The sequence below is a fragment of the Chiloscyllium plagiosum genome, chromosome 25, assembly GCF_004010195.1.
Source record: "Chiloscyllium plagiosum isolate BGI_BamShark_2017 chromosome 25, ASM401019v2, whole genome shotgun sequence".
Taxonomy (NCBI): domain Eukaryota; kingdom Metazoa; phylum Chordata; class Chondrichthyes; order Orectolobiformes; family Hemiscylliidae; genus Chiloscyllium; species Chiloscyllium plagiosum.
The window spans coordinates 2848829-2867925 of NC_057734.1; the positions used below are offsets into that span (position 1 = coordinate 2848829).

Consider the following 19097-nt stretch of genomic DNA (forward strand, 5'->3'; position numbering starts at 1 on the left):
CCTGGGGTTGAAGTGTTCCAAGGCGGAAGATGAGGCGTTCTTCCTCCAGGCTTTGAATGGTAAGGGAGTGTCGATGTCAGAGGCCCTGCATGTCCTCGGTGGAGTGGGAGGGGGGGTTGAAGTGTTCAGCCATGGGGCGGTGGGGTTAGTTGGTGTGGGTATCCCAGAGATGTTCTCTGAAGTGCTCTGGTGTCCTGTAGGTGTCCTGCCTCCCCAATGTAGAGGAGAACCACATTTGAATCAACAGATACAGTAAATGACATGTGTGGAAGTGCACCTCAGAGGTCTTTAAAGTGAAAGCATTGACTTGCATTGTTTCCTCAAAGTCAGAGCATTCTAATGTTCCACACCAGGATTTGAAGATGAAATCCAGGCTGACACTTGCATGCTGTGCTGAGCAGGAGTTTCACAGTTGGAGCTGTCATCTTTCTGATGCAATGTCAGAGAGGGACTCTATCAGCCTTCTCAGGTGGATATAGAACAGCCATTAGCACTATTGCAAAGACCTGCAAGGGAGTATTCCTTGGTTTCCTGGCCTGTACTTCGACCTTAACCAACATCTGATTATCCGGTTATTATCATGCCGCTGTCAGTGGGATCTTGCTGTGCACAAACTGGCTGTCGTGTTTCCTACATCACAACAGTGACTGCCCTTCAGAAAACACCCTTATCGACTGTGAAATGATTTAAAATGCAATGAGATTAGAGAAGTGTGAATTCCGTCCACTCCACACACATGCTGCCTGACCTGATGGGTTTCCAAAGCCGACCTTTTCTGGTGAATTTTGATATTGCTGCAATTGCTTTTCAATGATGATGAATATGGAGTTTGGGAATTGTACAAGTAGCACTTTAATACACAGCCATACGTGTAGTTTAAGCAGCAATACTTCACAGAAAATCCAGCTTCTCTCTTTGAAATCAGACTGAAATGTTGTATTACCGCAACTCGGCTAGTTATCTGTCTATATATTTAAATTCAGTTAGTTGCTATGACATTTAGCATGTCGTGGGACATAGAAACAAAAATTGGATTTCAAACCAGAGGAGTATGAAAAAAAATCCATTATTGTAAAATAAATCAAATTGGTTCAGGCTATTCATCAAAGAAATTCCATCTATTTTCTCCAATGCAGACAGGGAGAACTAGCTTCAGAGAGGGAAGGCTGTGGATACAAATAGTTTCCTTTAAGTAGTCAGTTCTGTGCACCAACAACAACTTGTATTTATATAGTACCAAAATATTTTAAAGACATCCCAAGTTTCTTTATGGAGGCAATTGTTGAAAAGATCCTGTCACTGAAACGCTTAAGAGTTGGAAATCAATATAGACTCTGGAAATTATGAAAGCAGAGTTGCTCTCAGGTAACCCACCAATGGCTGACCTTCCCTAATAGGAACAGTTCACTACAAACGGTGACTGCTCTGTTCTGAAGAGTCAAATTGGATTCAGATTGTTAACTCTGTTTTTTCCCTCCACAGACCTGCTGCATTTCTCCAGCTTTTTCTGTGTTTGTTTCAAACAGCATGTTCATGGCTGGGTCTGCCTTCTCTTTCGCTGCCTGTCACATACGTTACAGCTCTCTATAGAACTTACAGCAACATCTCACCAAACTGATTTGTCAGCCATATCCCCAAAACCTTCGTCAATTGTTTGATTTTATTTAATCATGTTTCCTTTTAGCAGCACACATCCAGTGTCTATTCTACAGCTTCTGATTTGCATAGATACCTAACATACCTGTTAACATAATTTGCAAAGAAACAAACAATTGAATCCTTTATATGATTCCTCGAGTAGACAGTGAAACTTTCTGATGGTAATTTGGCATCTGAATATAAGTCATTCCTCGGGAGTGATCCTTATGAGCGTGAGTGATTAACTCAGATTGCTCGTTACTGTAGGTATCAGCATTTTCAGGATTGTTCCAAAAGCGCCACCCAGTCAGAGAATCAAACATAACAGCGAAGATTTGGTTTTAGGTTTTCCAAGTGTGAGCTAGTTGAGCCACTCTGTCTGGTAGTCAAATGTACTCACACTTGCTAGAAGTGACATACTTTGATTCACTGCGTTCTATCCTCTGCAATCAAAAGGAATTATATTGCGGCATTGAGGAGCTGAGAACTCTGCTTTGCTTTTTCCAAGGCAATGAGTCAGTGAATCATAAACACATACAGCACAGAAACAGACCCTTCAGTCCATCTTGTCCATGCCGACTAGATATCCTAACCTAATCTAGTCCCATTTGCCAGCACTTGGCCTATATCCCTCCAAACCCTTCCTATTCATGTACCCATAGATGCCTTTTAAATGTTGTAATTGCACCAGCCCCCACCACTTCCTCTGGCAGCTCATTCCATACACGCACCACCCTCTGTGTGAAAAAGTTGCTCTTTTGGTCCCTTTTAAATCTTTCTCCACTCACCCTAAAACTATGCCCTCTCATTTTGCACTGTCCCACCATGGGAAAAAGATTTTGGCTAATCACTCTATCCATGATCTTATAAATCACTATAAGGTCACCCCTCAGCCTCCGACGCTCCAGGGAAAACAGCCCCAGCTTATTCAGCTTCTCCCTATAGCTCAATTTCTTCAACCCTGGCAACATCCTGGTAAATCTTTTCTGAACTCTTGCAAGTATCACACCATCCTTCCGAAAGGAAGGAGACCAGAATTGCACACAATATTCCAAAAGTGGCCCAACCAGTGTCCTGTAGCATGACCTCCCAACTCCTGTACTCAATGCACTGACCAATAAAGGCAAGCATACCAAATGTTGACAATTGACATCCTTTTGTCCTACATCATGAATTATTATAATCTGTTGTGACGGGGTTTTTCTTTTCAACAATATTCAAATATTGAACCACCAAGTGACAGTTGTTTTGAAGGAGGTTAGTGATTAGTATAATGTATGCCTAGTTAAGTGGCAGGTTAATTAGCGCACTAATCCAGTGCAACAATTAGAATGATAATGACCAATGTCAGCGGTTCCTACAAATGGAGGAGGGGTTTGTCTGGTGTCGAATGGATAACTGAACACAATGAGAGATAGTAACTTGTCTTAACAACTTATTTCCAACACCAGTGATTGCGGGGTGATTTCCAAACTGTGCCCCAGGTACGTCCCTTCCAATGACCACCATGTTCTTAAACCAGTTAGACTTTGAGTCCCAGACACTCAAACATGTGTGTTTTTAAAATCGTGGCTAACCAGCAATCATTTTTTTCTCCGAACTGATTTCCCTGCTTTTTCAATCAGCAAGTCACTAGGATCTGAACCGATCCGCCTGAGAGTGTGGTGGGGGTAGATTCAGCCATGTCTCTCGGAATGGAATTAGATCATTATTTAAAGATAAAAAGGCACTGGATAAGCATGTGAAAGGGGAAAAAACAGTTACAAGGCCAAGGAGAGAAGCAGGGGATTGAGATCAGCGAAACTGCTCTTCCAGAGAGTCTGCATGCGTACTAATCTGTTGTAACTCACAGGCGATATTCGATGTGCCATTAAGAGACACGTTTGTAGTGTCAGCATGACATAGCAGAGCAGAATAGTAGAAAGCTCTCAGTCTCCATCTTCCTGAGTTCTGTCCTCTTGAAGCATGACACGCTAAGGGAAGCATGTTACAGTACATTCTAATTGGGTAGCTTGAGTCCAGACACAAAAATGCCCATGACTGCAATATACATTATAAATACCCGAGCTGCAGTGAAGATGTATTGAAACCTATAGTATATTTTGTCTTTCCACCTCATATCATGGCCTCTTTCTGCGCTGTGACTTCAAATAGTATACAATACTGAAAACGCTAGATTATCATTTCTAGTTTATTTCAGGTGGGAAAAGTCTTCTAATAAACCATCTACTTTGAAAAACAAAAATGCTTGGTGTTTTTGATTTTCCAACCAGAATAACTGTTTTAGAATAAACAGATGACAGCTCCTAGAAAAACATCAAAACAGTTATTTGTGGAAAACCTTTCATTAAATCCCAGTTCTCTCCCAGGACCTGGATGGCAATATTTTATTTCTTTTGCTGTTGTGCACAGTGTCAGCTTAGGTCTGGTCAATAACACTTCACTCCCTGAGTGAGAGACATGTGGGTTCAAGACTGACTGTAGATTCTGAAGACAGAGACAAAGTACTGAGTACCGCTGCAGACTGAGAGTGTGTTGCGCTGCTGGCTGAGACATTTAACCAGGATCTTACATGGTAGGAACTGAGATAGGGAGCAATGTCTTCACCCAGAGACAGGGGAGCCTGCAGAATTTTCTACCACAGAAAGCAGTTAAGGTCTGGTTGGTGGGCGGCACGGTGGCACAGTGGTTAGCACTGCTGCCTCATAGCGCCAGAGACCCGGGTTCAATTCCCGCCTCAGGCGACTGACTGTGTGGAGTTTGCACATTCTCCCCGTGTCTGCGTGGGTTTCCTCCGGGTGCTCCGGTTTCCTCCCACAGTCCAAAAGATGTGCAGGTCAGGTGAACTGGCCATGCTAAATTGCCCATAGTGTTAGGTAAGGGGTAAATGTAGGGGTATGGGTGGGTTACGCTTCGGCGGGTCGGTGTGGATTTGTTGGGCCGAAGGGCTTGTTTCCACACTGTAATGTAATGTAATGTAATGTAATCTAAAACATTGAATCTTTTCAAGAAGGAGTTAGGTAGAGTTCTCAGGGCTAAAGGGAAAGAAGGGTGTGGTGAGGAAGCGAGAACAGGGGATGGAGTTGGATGATCAAAGTAGACAAACAGGAGGCTGGAAGAATACAGCAAGCCAGGCAGCATCAGGAGGTGGAGAAGTCAACATTTCGGGTATAACCCTCTCTAACTGAGATGGACAATCAGCCTGCATCATTTAGATTCCAATTTCGATTTTGACTTTATTGCCACTTGTATTCAACTGCAAAATTCCAGGAGGACAGTGAAAAGTTTTCAATGTCTCCTCACACTGCACCATCTTAGGTATGAGTACTGAGCTACAAAAACGTAAGAACAAGGTAGAAAGAAGTAAGCAACAAAGTCAAAAGTTAATCATTATAGTCACTCTTCTTATAATTTAAAATAAACAAAGTTAAAAGCTAATCATTACGGTCTTTCTTAGTATGAAGTTGAAAATAAAGAAATAAGCTAAAAGTTTAACCATTGCAGTCTTTCTGAAGTGCTGGGGCTGCTATATTGAATGGGGGAGCAGGCTCGAAGGGCTGATTGGCCTATTCCAGCTCCCATTTTCTTTTTTTTTAAAGTCGATAAAGATTGTATGGCAGTACTTTGAAGAGAATTATTGGAGGTTTCCCAAAACTAATATGTAACCCTCAATCAAGATCAGAGAACAGATTTTCTGGCTGTTATCAAATTGATGCTTGTGGGAGCTTCCTGTGCTGAAAATTGACTGTCCCGTTTCTGACATTATAACAGTGACATTACTACATTGACTGGAATGCACAATGAACTGTCTGATGGTGATGAAAGGGATTAGATCAATGCAAGGCATTCTTTTAACTGTGCATGAACTAAAGTCCTTCTGGCTAGCTCTCTATATATCTCTTTGAGATTACAATTCATCTCTCCTCATAGATATGTCTACTGCAGCTGGTTACAAACCCTTTTTCTGAGCAGTTTGGCAGCACAAGTTGAACAGGTCTACGTAGTCAATCCATTCAAGTCCCGTTACTCAGTGAAATGAAAATGTGCTCACAGGCAAATTTCACATCAGACCCACTCTGTTTTTTCTCTGTTTCTGATGAATGTTGTGTGTTCACTGAGATGAATAAATGTCTCCACTGAGGGCTGAAAGATTCCTCTTCTCTACTTTTAGATCCAGCAAACACAGCAAATGTGATAACGTTCTGAGGAAGGCTGTCACAGCACAACTCCCAATCTCAGGCCATGATTTGCCTGCACAGTGATGGTCGTTTGAAAAGGGGAGTCCCCTATTATTAAACCATAAGATGTCAGAGCAGAATTAGGCCATTTGGCCCATTGCGTAAGCTCCACCATTCAATCACGGCTGACATGTTTCTCAACCCTATTCCCCTGCCTTCTCCCAGAAACACATGATCCCCTTACCAGTCAGGAACCTATCTGTCTCTGTCTTAATGACTTGGCTTCCACAGCCTTCTGTGGCAGTGAGTCCCACAGAGTCACCACCCTCTGGCTGAAGAAATTCCTGGTGGGAGGAGGGGAAATGAGGATACTGGTGAAGTCCACCTTACCCCAGTTCCAACCTTCCAGCTCAGTACCACCCTCATGACCTGTCCCACCTGCCAACCTTCCATTCCTCCTATACGCTCCACCCTCCTCTCCGACCTATCGCCTTTACCCCCACCTCCATCCACCTATTGCACTCTCAGCTACCTTCCCCCCCAGCCCCACCCAACTCCCATTTATCTCTCTACCCCCGTGGCTCCCAGCCTCATTCCTGATGAAGGGCTTTTGCCCAAAATGTCGATTTTCCTGCTCCTCTGATGCTGCCTGACCTGCTGTGCTTTTACAGCACCCCTTTAATCCCAGCTTTGAAATACCCTTCCTAAACTGCTCCACTTCTGTCTTCTCCTTTTAATCATTCCTTAAAACCTATCTCTGTGTTGAAACTTTGGGTCAATTTTCCTGCTATCTATTTATGTGGTTCACAGTTAATTTTCTTAAAGACTCTGGAGAAGCACATTGAAAGATGTTACTGTGTGATGTATGTGGTTTTATAAATGTAAGTTGTTGCTGTAGATAAGGAATATAAAATATCAAATATTCCTTACCTCTGTGGTTAATCAGCTGCTGGGAGGTATAGACCCACACTATAGGCCACTGGGTGGTATAGACCCACACTATAGGCCACTTGGTGGTATAGACCCACACTATAGGCTGCTGGATGGTATAGACCTGCACTATAGGCCACTGGGTGGTATAGACCCACACTATAGGCTGATGGGTGGTATAGACCCACACTATAGGCTGCTGGGTGGTATAGACCCACACTATAGGCAGCTGGGAGGTATAGACCCACACTATAGCCGCTGGGAGATATAGACCCACACTATAGACTGCTGGGTGGTATAGACCTGCACTATAGGCCGCTGGGTGGTATAGACCCACACTATAGCCACTGGGTGGTATAGACCCACACTATAGGCCTCTGGATGGTATAGGCCCACACTGTAGACTCACTGGGTGGTTATAAACCTGCTGTATAGGCCACTGGGTGGTATAGACCTGCACTATAGGCCTCTGGGTGATATAGATCTGCACTGTAGGCCGCTGGGTGGTATAGACCCACACTATAGGCTGCTGGGTGGTAATAGACCTACAGTGTAGGCCACTGGGTGGTATAGACCCACGCTATAGGCTGCTGGGTGGTAATAGACCTGCACTTTAGGCCACTGGGTGGTATTGATCCACACTATAGGCTGCTGGGTAGTATAGACCCACACTGTAGACTCACTGGGTGGTTATAGACCTGCTCTATAGGCCATTTGGTGGTATAGACCCACACTATAGGCTGCTGGATGGTATAGACCTGCACTATAGGCCACTGGGTGGTATAGACCTCCACTGTAGGCCACTGGATGGTATAGACCCACACTATAGGCCTCTGGATGGTATAGACCCACACTATAGGATGCTGGGTGGTATAGACCCATACTATAGGCCACCGGGTGGTATAGACCTGCCCTATAGGCTGCTGGGTGGTATAGATCTGCACTGGAAATTGCAGCAGCAGCTACCATTGAGAGGCAGCTGCAGGGAAAATGTGCCCTGGGACAGACGGGCAGCTCACAGCCTGAAACAGGCTGCACTTCCGGCCTGCTCACTCACTCCCTTAGTATCGCCTCACTGAGCACCCCTCTGCAGCCTCACAGCAGCATCCCCACCCTGCCCTGTACATCGGTGCAGTCAGTGAACCAGGCAGACGGCCTCGCTGCTCCAGCAGTCCTCAGTCAAAGAGGCATGCATGGCGTCACCCTCACACCTGCACCTGTGCCAACCCTCAATGTGCCACTCCTTCCATCAAGACATCCAGGTCCCTGTTGGGGAACCAACTTCCCTTTCTCCAACATGTTCCATTCCTGTCTGTCAATGAGCATCGATCTTTTAAAGGTGGTGAAACTGGAAGGCGTGTGGGTCATGTGATGGATATCTGGTGAGTGGTGAATTGCTCTGAGATTGGCACATGGTAAATCGGGCTGGGATTAAATATAATGGATGGCACAGGGGTGGGTAATAGTGATTATTTTTACTAAATTCATTCATAGGATGTCATTGGTTGGCCCAGAATTTATTACCCATTTCTAATTGCACACAGGACAGTTGAGAGTCAACTCTTTTGCAGTGGGACTGGATTCATATGTAGTTCAGACCAGGGAAAGATGGCAGGTTTCCTGCCTTAAGGGACATTCTTGAACCAGATGGGGCTTTTACAATGGTTTCATGGTCATCAAGATGCTAATTCTCCATCTTATTGAATTCATTTTTTTAACCATCTGCCGTGGTGAGATTCAAACCCACATCTCCAAAACATTAGCTTGGGGTTCTGGAATCCTAGCTGGAAATGTGTTGCTGGAACCTTCTGGAATCCTAATCCAGTATAACACCACCTCCTCAGCAATAACACTTTGGGTTTGGTAAGTTACAGCAAGCGACCTTGCTAGGTCTTGCGGAAGAAATCCTTCCAAATCCCAACACAACTCAGACTTAGCAAAGGAAAAACTGTCAGATTCAAGGCCAGTATCACTGGGTAGGGCAGCACTCCCTCAGCACTGCACGGGGAGTCTCAGTCTCAATTTTTTGCTCAAATTTTCAAAGTCAGATGTGAGAACACCACTGACCAAGCCAAAGCTCAGACAATTAACACAAACCATTCGTTCAATATTGCTGCTATTTATTACTTGTCAAGCCAACACTGTTTGGGACTTTGGGTTAATATATTCCTTTCCAGAAGAATTGCTGCAGAATGTTTAATAACAGAAACCTTTTCTCGATACAGCGTCTGGAGATTATACCATCTGTGCTCCATTTGTTACTGCTACAGCGACAGCACTAAAAGCCTGAAATCCAGAATTTCTTTTTTTTTTCATGATCATTAGTGGGCAAATGGAGAGAGAATGGGAGAGGGAAAGAGGAACTTTTAATGGTGCCAAGTACTCTGAGTGAGTAATTGTTGCTGTCACACACTTGCAACAACAGCCTACATTTATATCACTCCTTTAACACTGTAAAAACACTCTGAGCTGCTTCCGCGGCAACTGTCAGACAGCTAATGTTCATTCTCGAACGATAAAGTGGGATGGATTGTTATGCAGAGAACTACATCCCAGTTAGTTTAACATCAGTGATCAGAATCTTTGTTTCAAGATGTCATAGAGAAATGGGTGAAAACCCCTTGTAGAGCCAAGGTCTTTTTCCTGGGGTGGGGGAGTCCAGAACTAGAGAGCATAGGTTTAAGCTGAGAGGTGAAAGATATAAAAGGGACCAAAGGGGCAACTCCTTCATGTGGAGGGTGGTACGTGTATGGAATGAGCTGCCAGAGGAAGTGGTGGAGGCTGGTACAATTACAGCATTTAAAAGGCATCTGGATGGGTATATGAATAGGAAGGGTTTAGAGGGATATGGGCTGAGTGCTGGCAAGTGGGACGAGAGTAGGTTAGGATATCTGGTGGGCATGGATGAGGTGGACCAAAGGGTATGTTTCCATGCTGTACATCTCTGTGTCTCTATATTACAAGGAGGAGGCTGTATTCAAAGTCAGGCTTAACCAACCTGACTGAATTCTTTGAAGAAATCACAAAAAGCAAAGATGAGGGGAATACAATGTAACTTACTTAGATTATCATGGAGCATTGACAAACAGTGGACTAATGTCAGCCTATGTGGTGCAGAATGGCGCGTAAGCAAACTACAGCTCCAAATGCAGAGTGTGGGATATATACAAAATAGCCTGAAGTTCATAGAATCATGGAGTCCCTACAGTGTGAAAGTAGGTCATTCGACCCATCCAGTCTATACCGACCCCAGCGCAGGCATTATTTCAGCCAGATCGATGCCAGGTCCATTGATCTTCCCATCTTAGGGAATCTGAAAGACATTTTCTCAATTTGCAGACAACATCAAATTGTGGGAAAGGCAGTTAATGAAAAGGAAAAGAAATGTAGCAAAACACAAGAATACATCACAAAACTCTGCAGGATGAGGGTGTGATTGGTGAAGGTATTTCAGTGTCAGTCAGTGTGAGGTGATATGTTTTGTTTGGGAAAATTAAGAAGACCACAGTCTCAGTTAAATGAAGCAGAGAAGCAAAGAATCTGAGTGTACACATCGTCGCTCAAAAGTGACACAGGCTCCACGTAAGTCAACAAAGCAATTGGGGTTCATTTTGATAGGGGTAGAACTGGGAACAGTTAATGTTGTAGAGCAGTGAATAATGTCTGACTCTGCTCCTGATACTTTGAGTTTGAATCCCCCTCCAGGTAGTCAAAGATGCATTTATTGCCCATCCCTAATTGCCCAGGGAGAAGCTAAGAGTCCACCACATTGCTGTCGATCTGGAGAGTTGGTAAAGGTGGCCAGATTCCTTCCCGACAGGATATCCATGAACCAGTGAACCATGTGATCACCTCTAACATTCCAGAGTACGTCCTGAACTGAAGCTTCTCCATTTGCCTCACTGGGCTCTGAGCCCAAGAACGGCAGATTAGGGCTGGGAGGAGCTAGCCCAGTGAGCTTACCATTCCACCACGACTGCCTCCCCTCCACACTTCCTCGCTGAAGGGAATTGTAGTAGGGAAGGGAATCTGGATTAACAGGTCACAGAGAAAGGATGAGGAGATAATGACCGTGTGAGATGAAGAAGAGTGCGGGAGAGAGCTGATGTGGAACAGAGGTTTTCGCTGAGCACGAGTATTAAGGGATATGGAGTTAGCAGGTGTATGGAGTTAGACAACAGACCAGCCACGATCTCATTGAATAGCGAAACAGGTTCAAGGGGCTGAATGGCCTACTCCTGTTCCTATGGTACCAGTTTCAGTTGTATTCCTGGGAGATAAGGAGAGATGAATGAACGTGCAAAGAATTTTGGGGAGCATAACGGCACAATTGTTCATAGATTCATAAGGTATAGGAGCAGACTTAGGCCTTTCGGCCCATCGAGTCTGCTCTGCCATTCGATCATGGCTGATCTGCTCCTCACCCCCATTTTCCTGCCTTCTCTCCATATCCCTTCAACACATTACCAATTAAAAATCTGTCTTACTCCTCCTTCCATTTACTCACTGTCCCACCATCCACCGCAGTTTGGGGTAGGGAATTCCACAGATTCACAACCCTTTGGGAGAAGTAGTTTCTGCTCCTGTCGGTTTTAAATTTACTCTCCTTTATCCTAAGACTATGACCTCTCACCCCAGAATTCCCCACAAGAGGAAGCATCCGCTCCATGTCTATTTTCTCCAAATCTTTTATCATCATGAATACCTCCATTTGACCTCCCCTCATTGTTTTAAATTCCAGAGAGAATAGGCCTAAACTATTCAATCTCTCTTCATATGACAAACCCCTCATCTCTGGGATCAATCGAGTCCACATAAGACAAATGACCTGTTTCTATACAGCTGATTCATGTATTATCAGGCTGGGGGATGGTTAGCTCAGTTGGCTTGGCAGAAACTGTGAGGTACAGGGCAGTATCCACAATATGGGTTCAGTTCCCACACTGGCTGAGGATACCATGAAAGGGGCTCCTTGTCAAGAGTGTAGTGACCCTCAGATTAAATAACCATCAGTTATGCCTCTCTCTTGTGAGAGAGTTGCCGCGACAGTGCCTTTATATCAGACCAAAAATTAATCATCTCTTGTCTTCAGTGCAGTTTGGGACTGTGTGTTGTGACTGGGTGAGTCAGCGCATTATGGCAATGGGTTAATCCCAGAGAGTTTTGGGAGATCCCAAGGTTGTGAGAAATGAGTTATGGAAATGCAAGTTGGTTTTTTTTTTATCCTTCTTTCTTTTTCATTTGCCACGTTTTTCTTGCTCAAGTGGGCTTTTCGATCTTAATCATGTTCAAAATTTGAATTGCGTCAACGGTTTCGATATTTGATATTTTATTGAAAACACACAGTGTACCTCTTCCATTTGAATTTCGAAGCTTAGAATGAAAGAGATCGGGGCAGGATGACTATTGGGATTACAGTGTTTAAAGATCTTTGACCATCCTCCGAATCGAGATTTGAAGGCATATGGCTTAAAAACTGAACTCTAATATTTTGATTGAATTCATGAGGAAGATTAGAACAGATTCATGCAGAATACATGTCCTGTAGAAGGAGCATACTGAGAAGAAACTTAGGACAAAAGGATATTTGCATTCTCAGTTCCACTTCATGTTTTGTAAATCGACAAGTTAACCTGTTGGGTGTTTGTCAGCAATCTCGATATTTATGTAATACTTAATATTTTGTAGACTCAGCAGTGATGTACACCAGCTCAGACTGTCTGTAATTTGGAAATGATGTGCACCAGTTGAATTTTGTTGGGTCACCAAAACATGCAATAGTGAAAGCGGCCGTTCAGCCCCATATGCCTGTGCTAGCCATTTGGAAGGGCTCTCCATTTGGATCCGGACTGCTCATTTCCTTTCATTGCAAGCCCCTGCAAATAGTCCACCCTCAGTGTGTGTTACATGCAGTCAGCATTATCTCCTGAATCGGAATCACATTTCTCTCCCCTCTTTCTGTGCACCGTAGGACCCCAGCGATGATTGGCTGTTCTTTTGTGGTTCATCGTGAGTATTTTGGAGAGATCGGTCTTCTTGATCCTGGCATGGAGATTTATGGCGGAGAGAACATTGAACTGGGCATGAGGGTGAGTGAGACACTTATGGCTTGTTCAGAAAAGGAGACTGAGTGAATTGTAGGTTTCATGTCTCTTCATGTTATTGAACCAACACTTTGCAAGCAGTCAAATTTAACCCAAAGACCAACACGACTGATTTAGGATCAGTGAGTAGTGTACATAGAACATAGAACAATACAGCACAGAACAGGCCTTTCGGCCCTCGATGTTGCGCCGACCTGTGAACTATTTTCAGCTCGTCCCCCTACACTATCCCAAAATCATCCATGTGCTTATCCAAGGATTCACTCTCTGAGTAAAGAACCTGCCTCTGACATCTGTCTTAAATCTATCACCCCTCAATTTGTAGTTATGCCCCCTCGTACACGCTGACATCATCATTCTAGGAAAAGACTTTCACTGTCTACCCTATCTAATCCTCCGATCATCTTGTATGTCTCTATCAAATCCCCTCTTAGCCTTCTTCTCTCCAATGAAAACAGACCCAAGTCCATCAGCCTTTCCTCATAAGACCTTCCCTCCAGACCAGGCAACATCCTGGTAAATCTCCTCTGCACCTTTTCCAATGCTTCCACATCCTTCCTGAAATATGGGGACCAGAACTGTGTACGATATTCCGAGTGTGGCTGCACCAGCGTTTTGTATAGTTGCAAAATGGATTGCTTGTTATGCATTCGAAAACTCACTGAAGTGTTACAGCAAGTTACATTTCTTCTCTTTGTGAATTGTTTTCCTTGTAATGTTACTCCTACTGTGTTGTTCTTACTGAAAACAAGCAAAACGCTGGAAATCACAGCGGGGTCAGGCAGTGCCAGTGGAGAGAGAGTCTGGACTCGAAATATTAGCTTACTCCCTCTCCATCGATGCTTACTCCCTCTCCATCGAAGCTTGCTGCCTCTCTATCGATGCTGGCTGACCCGCTGTGATTTCCAGCGTTTTGTTGTTTTCAGTACAGATTCCAGCGTCTGCAGTAACTTGCTCCTGCATTCTGCTGTTCCGACTTGATCTCTGCTTCTCGAACTGTTCAAATCGACTTGGCTATTGAAGAGTGATAAAACATAGAGGAAGACATGCCTGACTTCTTTCTTTGGATATTACTGTGAGGCCATGGATGTGGAGTACTGGCTCAGTATTACAATGAAAAGATCAGCAGGGTCATGTGCTCAAATCTCTGAAATGGGGATGGGAGGGGGTTGGGGGGTTTGCTTGATCCCACAACCATGACAGTGAGGTATGCTCAACACTTGATCATTACTGTCTCCAGGTCACGTTATTTTATTTCAAGAACTTAAAAATCTGGTTATAATTCTCAAAAGATGTGGTAGAAATGAAGATTCTTTCTTGCTCTGGCTCGGCCACTCCCTGCAGTGAGACTGGTCGACCCCCTCAAAGCTTCCACAATGAATGAGATCTTTAACAGGAGAGGTGGTAGATAACGGGAGAACAGGGGGAGATAGGACAGACTTGTTTACTCTCAGCGATACTCATCAGACCTTCTCAGGAGTTTACTCAAGACTGTGGAAGGCTTGTCTCGGTTCTCTGTGCAGTCAGAGCGACAGCAAAATACTGTTGAGTTAGTTCCCACAGTGGGGAGCTGAACAGGAAGGAGGTCTGGCTCAATAATAGTGTTTCTGTTCCCTCGTCAGGGGGCTCAGAGGTGGGAGAATCCCTGCTTCCACAATGCTGACCTCAGTGTTTTGGTCTGGGTGGGGCGGGGGTTGGTGGTGGTGAAGGTGGGGAGCATGGTGATGGTGGGGATGAGGGGTATCTTTCTGGATTGGGAGCTGGGTCAGGTGACACTGGGTTGTCAAGTTCCTGAGGCTGTCTGCGAAGGCAGAGCCACTTCCCTGCCTCTCCGGCACTGAGCTCAAAATTTAAAACCAAAGATTACATCAAAATACCTCTTGCCCTCACCCCCTCACCCACGATGTCTCATCCATGTCAACCCATACCACTACAGTCAACCCCATGGTCCATAATACCCCTTTCACTGCTTATGTTCATTTACCCATCCCCATCCCCTATACCCTCAATGCAATGACATCATATGCCCATTTCCAATTCCTTCTCATGCACCATCTACTCCCAATTATCCACCACTGGCAATCAGAAACTAATCAATCTCTACCTCAGACAGACTGCAACCCTAATCTTCCCCAGCCCTCAGTGGGAGAGAATTCCAAAGGTCCAAATCCTTCAGCGTAAGAAATATTCTCCTCATCTCAGTCCTATATAGCATCCCATTATGTTAAAACTGTTCTAGATTCCCCAGTCAGGGGAAACATCTCCACCTGCATCTTCCCTGTCTCTCACTTTTAGTATTTTGTAAGTTTCAACCAGGTCACCTCTCATTCTTTGTAACTCGAGTGATCCCGGCCCAGTTTGTCTAATCCCTCCTCACAGGACAGTCCCACCATCCTGGGTACAAGTCTGATGAACCTTCGGTAAACTCCCTCTCTGACAGTGATATCCTTCCTGAGTTCTCACAATACTCCAGGAGCAGTCTAACCAATGCTCCTTTACAATTAGAGCAAGCCTTCGCTGCTCCTGTCCTCAAATCCCCTCACGATAAAGGCTAACATCCCACTGGCCTTTCTGCTGCACCTGTACATTAGCCCTCAGTGAATTATTGACAAGGACACCTCGGTCCCTTTGTACATCTACACTTTCCAATCTCATACCAGTCAAAGAACACTCTGCTCATCTCTCTGTCCAACCAACATGGATAATCTCTCATTTCTATCTGCCCATACACTGAGCCTGTTCTAATCCTCCTGAAACTACTTTATATCTTTCTGACAAACACGCCCTTAGCCTTATGACTTCTACAAATTTGGAAATATTACATTTGGCCCCACACGTTCAAATCACTTTTTTTTACAATTCAGTGGTTATACATGCTTGTCACTGGTTGGGCCATCATTTATTGTCCGTCCCTAGTTGCCCCTTGACAAGGTTGGGGTGAGCTGCCTTTAGATTAGATTAGATTACATTACAGTGTGGAAACAGGCCCTTCGGCCCAACAAGTCCACACCGACCCGCCGAAGCGCAACCCACCCATACCCCTACATTTACCCCTTACCTAACACTACGGGCAATTTAGCATGGCCAATTCACCTGACCTGTACATCTTTGGACTGTGGGAGGAAACCGGAGCACCCGGAGGAAACCCACGCAGACACGGGGAGAACATGCAAACTCCACACAGTCAATCGCCTGAGGCGGGAATTGAACCCGGGTCTCAGGTGCTGTGAGGCAGCAGTGCTAACCACTGTGCCACCGTGCCGCCCACAAAATCCACTCTTGAACCTTCTTGAACCGCTGCAGTCCATGTGCTGTGGGTAGACCCACAATGCCCTTAGGGAGGGAATTCCAGGATTTTGACCCAATGACAGTGAAGGAACTAAGATATATTTCCAAGTCAGGATGGTGAGGGGCTCGGAGGGGAACTTGCAGGGAGTGGTGTTCCCATGTATCTGCTGCCCTTGTCCTTCTAGATGGAAGTGGTTGTGGGTTTGGAAGGTGCTGTCTGAGAATCTTTGGCGAATTTCTGCAGTGCATCCTGTAGATGTTACTGAGCATCAGTGGTAGAGGGAGTGGATTTTGTAGATGTGGTAGCAATATTTATGATGAACACCATTCCCCAAGTACTTGATCCTTGTGGTAGCTGCCATTTCTCCCCATCTATCGCCAGATGGCCAGTTCCAAAATAAGGAGCGCTATCACCGAAGTCTCAAGCATTGAGATACAATGGTTGTACAGGGCATTGCTTGCACATGTACCTCTCCCCTCCCCACCTTCCCGTGAGCACACAGAAATGAGCACACCTGAATTCCTTGCTATAATGTCCCTCAGTAATCAGCGAATTCCATCTCAGCAACTCCCTGTGGTCTTACAGTACAGTCAAGAATACAAAATGAGCATGTGAGAAAACAGCGAGATCAGAGAAGCTGCCAAGTGGTTCACACATCAGCTCCTCTCCAACATAATCCCTAATTAAATAGAGGGCCATTCACCAGCAGAGTAAGCAGATACTCACAGCCAATCTCTGTATATGAAAGCTCCAAGGAGACATAAAAAGGCCATCTCTGTTGATTGAAGTTGTCAGCTGGTGAATACTCTAGGTATCATCAGAGTTTATAAAATCACTAGATCAGCCGGGAATGTACTGGTGTGGGACATCAGATGTGGGAGTGGACATAGGCCATTCAGCCCATCGAGTCTGCTCACCAGGATCATTGGCTGACCTCCAGTTTGCTGCCTTTTCCCTATAACCCATGATTTCCCTTTTACTGATGTACAATCTCTGTCTGAGCCTTGAATTTACCTAATGACCCAACCTCGACAGCTCTCTGCAGTCAAGAATTTCAGTCCCCTCTGACAGAAGAAATGTCTCCTCAGCTCTGCCTTCAATGTGCAAGTCCTTTGGTGCCCTGTGGTCCTAGGCTCTCCCACAAGGGCAAACAACCTCTCTATACACATCCTGCCATGCTCCTGAAGAGTCTTCTGTTTCAATAAGGTCACCTCTCATTGGTTGCTGAGCTAGTAGTCTCACCCCCAGGAGTAATGACTCAACAATGTGGCTAATTCCAACATAGCAATCAGAGAATTTCAATTCAGTTTGTTGAGTGAATCTGCAATAAAAAGATAGTCTCAATGCTGGTGACTGTATAACTGCTGGATTGTCATTAAAACCCCCTTGACTCACCAAATCTGTTGTACATACCCAGTCTGACCTTCAGGTGACCCCAGAACCATTGCATTGGGGCTGACCTGTTACTAACAAGCCAGACACTCACATGCACACACACAGGAGCACACACACATGCGCACACACACACACAAGATTAGAATAGATTACATTACAGTGTGGAAACAGGCCCTTCGGCCCAACAAGTCCACACCGACCCGCCGAAGCGCAACCCACCCATACCCCTACATTTACCCCTTACCTAACACTACGGGCAATTTAGCATGGCCAATTCACCTGACCTGCACATCTTTGGACTGTGGGAGGAAACCCACGCAGACACGGGGAGAACGTGCAAACTCCACACAGTCAGTCGCCTGAGGTGGGAACTGAACCCGGGTCTCAGGCGCAGTGAGGCAGCAGTGCTAACCACTGTGCCACCGTGCCGCCCACGAGCATACACACACACACATGCGTACACACAAGAATACACACACTCACACACATGCGCACACATACACATGCACGCACACACATTCACACATATGCGCACACACATACATACACACACATGCGCACACACATGCACACACACATGCGCACACACAAGCATACACACACACATGCGCACACACATACACACACACTCACACGCATGCACACACACAAGCATACACACACTCACATGCATGCACACACACACACAAGCATACACACATGCGCATACACACACACGCATGCGCACACACAAGCATACACACACACTCACATGCATGCGCACACACATACACACACACTCACATACATGTGCACACACAAGCATACACACACAGAAATGCGCACACACACTCACATACATGTGCACACACAAGCATACACACACAGAAATGCGCACACACACACACAAGCGCACACACATACACACACACTCACACGCATGCGCACACACAAGCATACACACACACATGCGCACACACAAGCATACACACACACACGAACACATGCACACACAAATACGCACACGCACACAGACACACACTGACACATGCTCATACACTCTCTCTCTCACACACACACACACACTTTCACACACACACATACACACACACATACACACACACACACAGCAAGACATCTACAACAACAATAACAAACCAAAGTTGCTGGAAAAGCTCAGCAGGTCTGGCCGCATCTATGAAGAGAAATCAGAGTTTACATTTCCAATTGAGATCTGCTGAGCTTTTCCAGCAACTTCTGTTCTTGTTTCTGATTTACAGCATCCGCAGTTCCTTGGTTTTTACCTTCAACAACACATCAGGGAATGTGGCACCTCACTCATTCTTATAGTCATTGTGCTGGCATTCGAAGATGGATTTGAATCACACCATGGCCAATGGTAAGATGTGAACTCAATGTAAAGCTGGTCTAATGATAATTTTGGAGGTTTGTTAAGAACCCTTGTGATGTACACACCTCCTTTAGGGAAGGAAATCTCCCAGCCTTACCTGTATGGCCGTACCCCGTCCAAAACCACAGCAGCCGGGTGCTTGATTCTTAAATACCCTTTGGGCAATTAGGGAT

The 19097-nt window shown here is 45.1% G+C and overlaps 1 protein-coding gene across 1 annotated transcript in view; it reads left to right on the plus strand.

Moving 5' to 3' along the window:
* galnt9 (polypeptide N-acetylgalactosaminyltransferase 9) overlaps positions 1-19097 on the plus strand; it is a 268597-nt gene that overhangs the window by 104085 nt on the left and 145415 nt on the right. The window contains exon 6 of the mRNA XM_043715359.1: positions 12718-12835. Coding sequence (XP_043571294.1) covers positions 12718-12835 — 118 coding nt within the window. The remainder of the gene's footprint in view (positions 1-12717; positions 12836-19097) is intronic.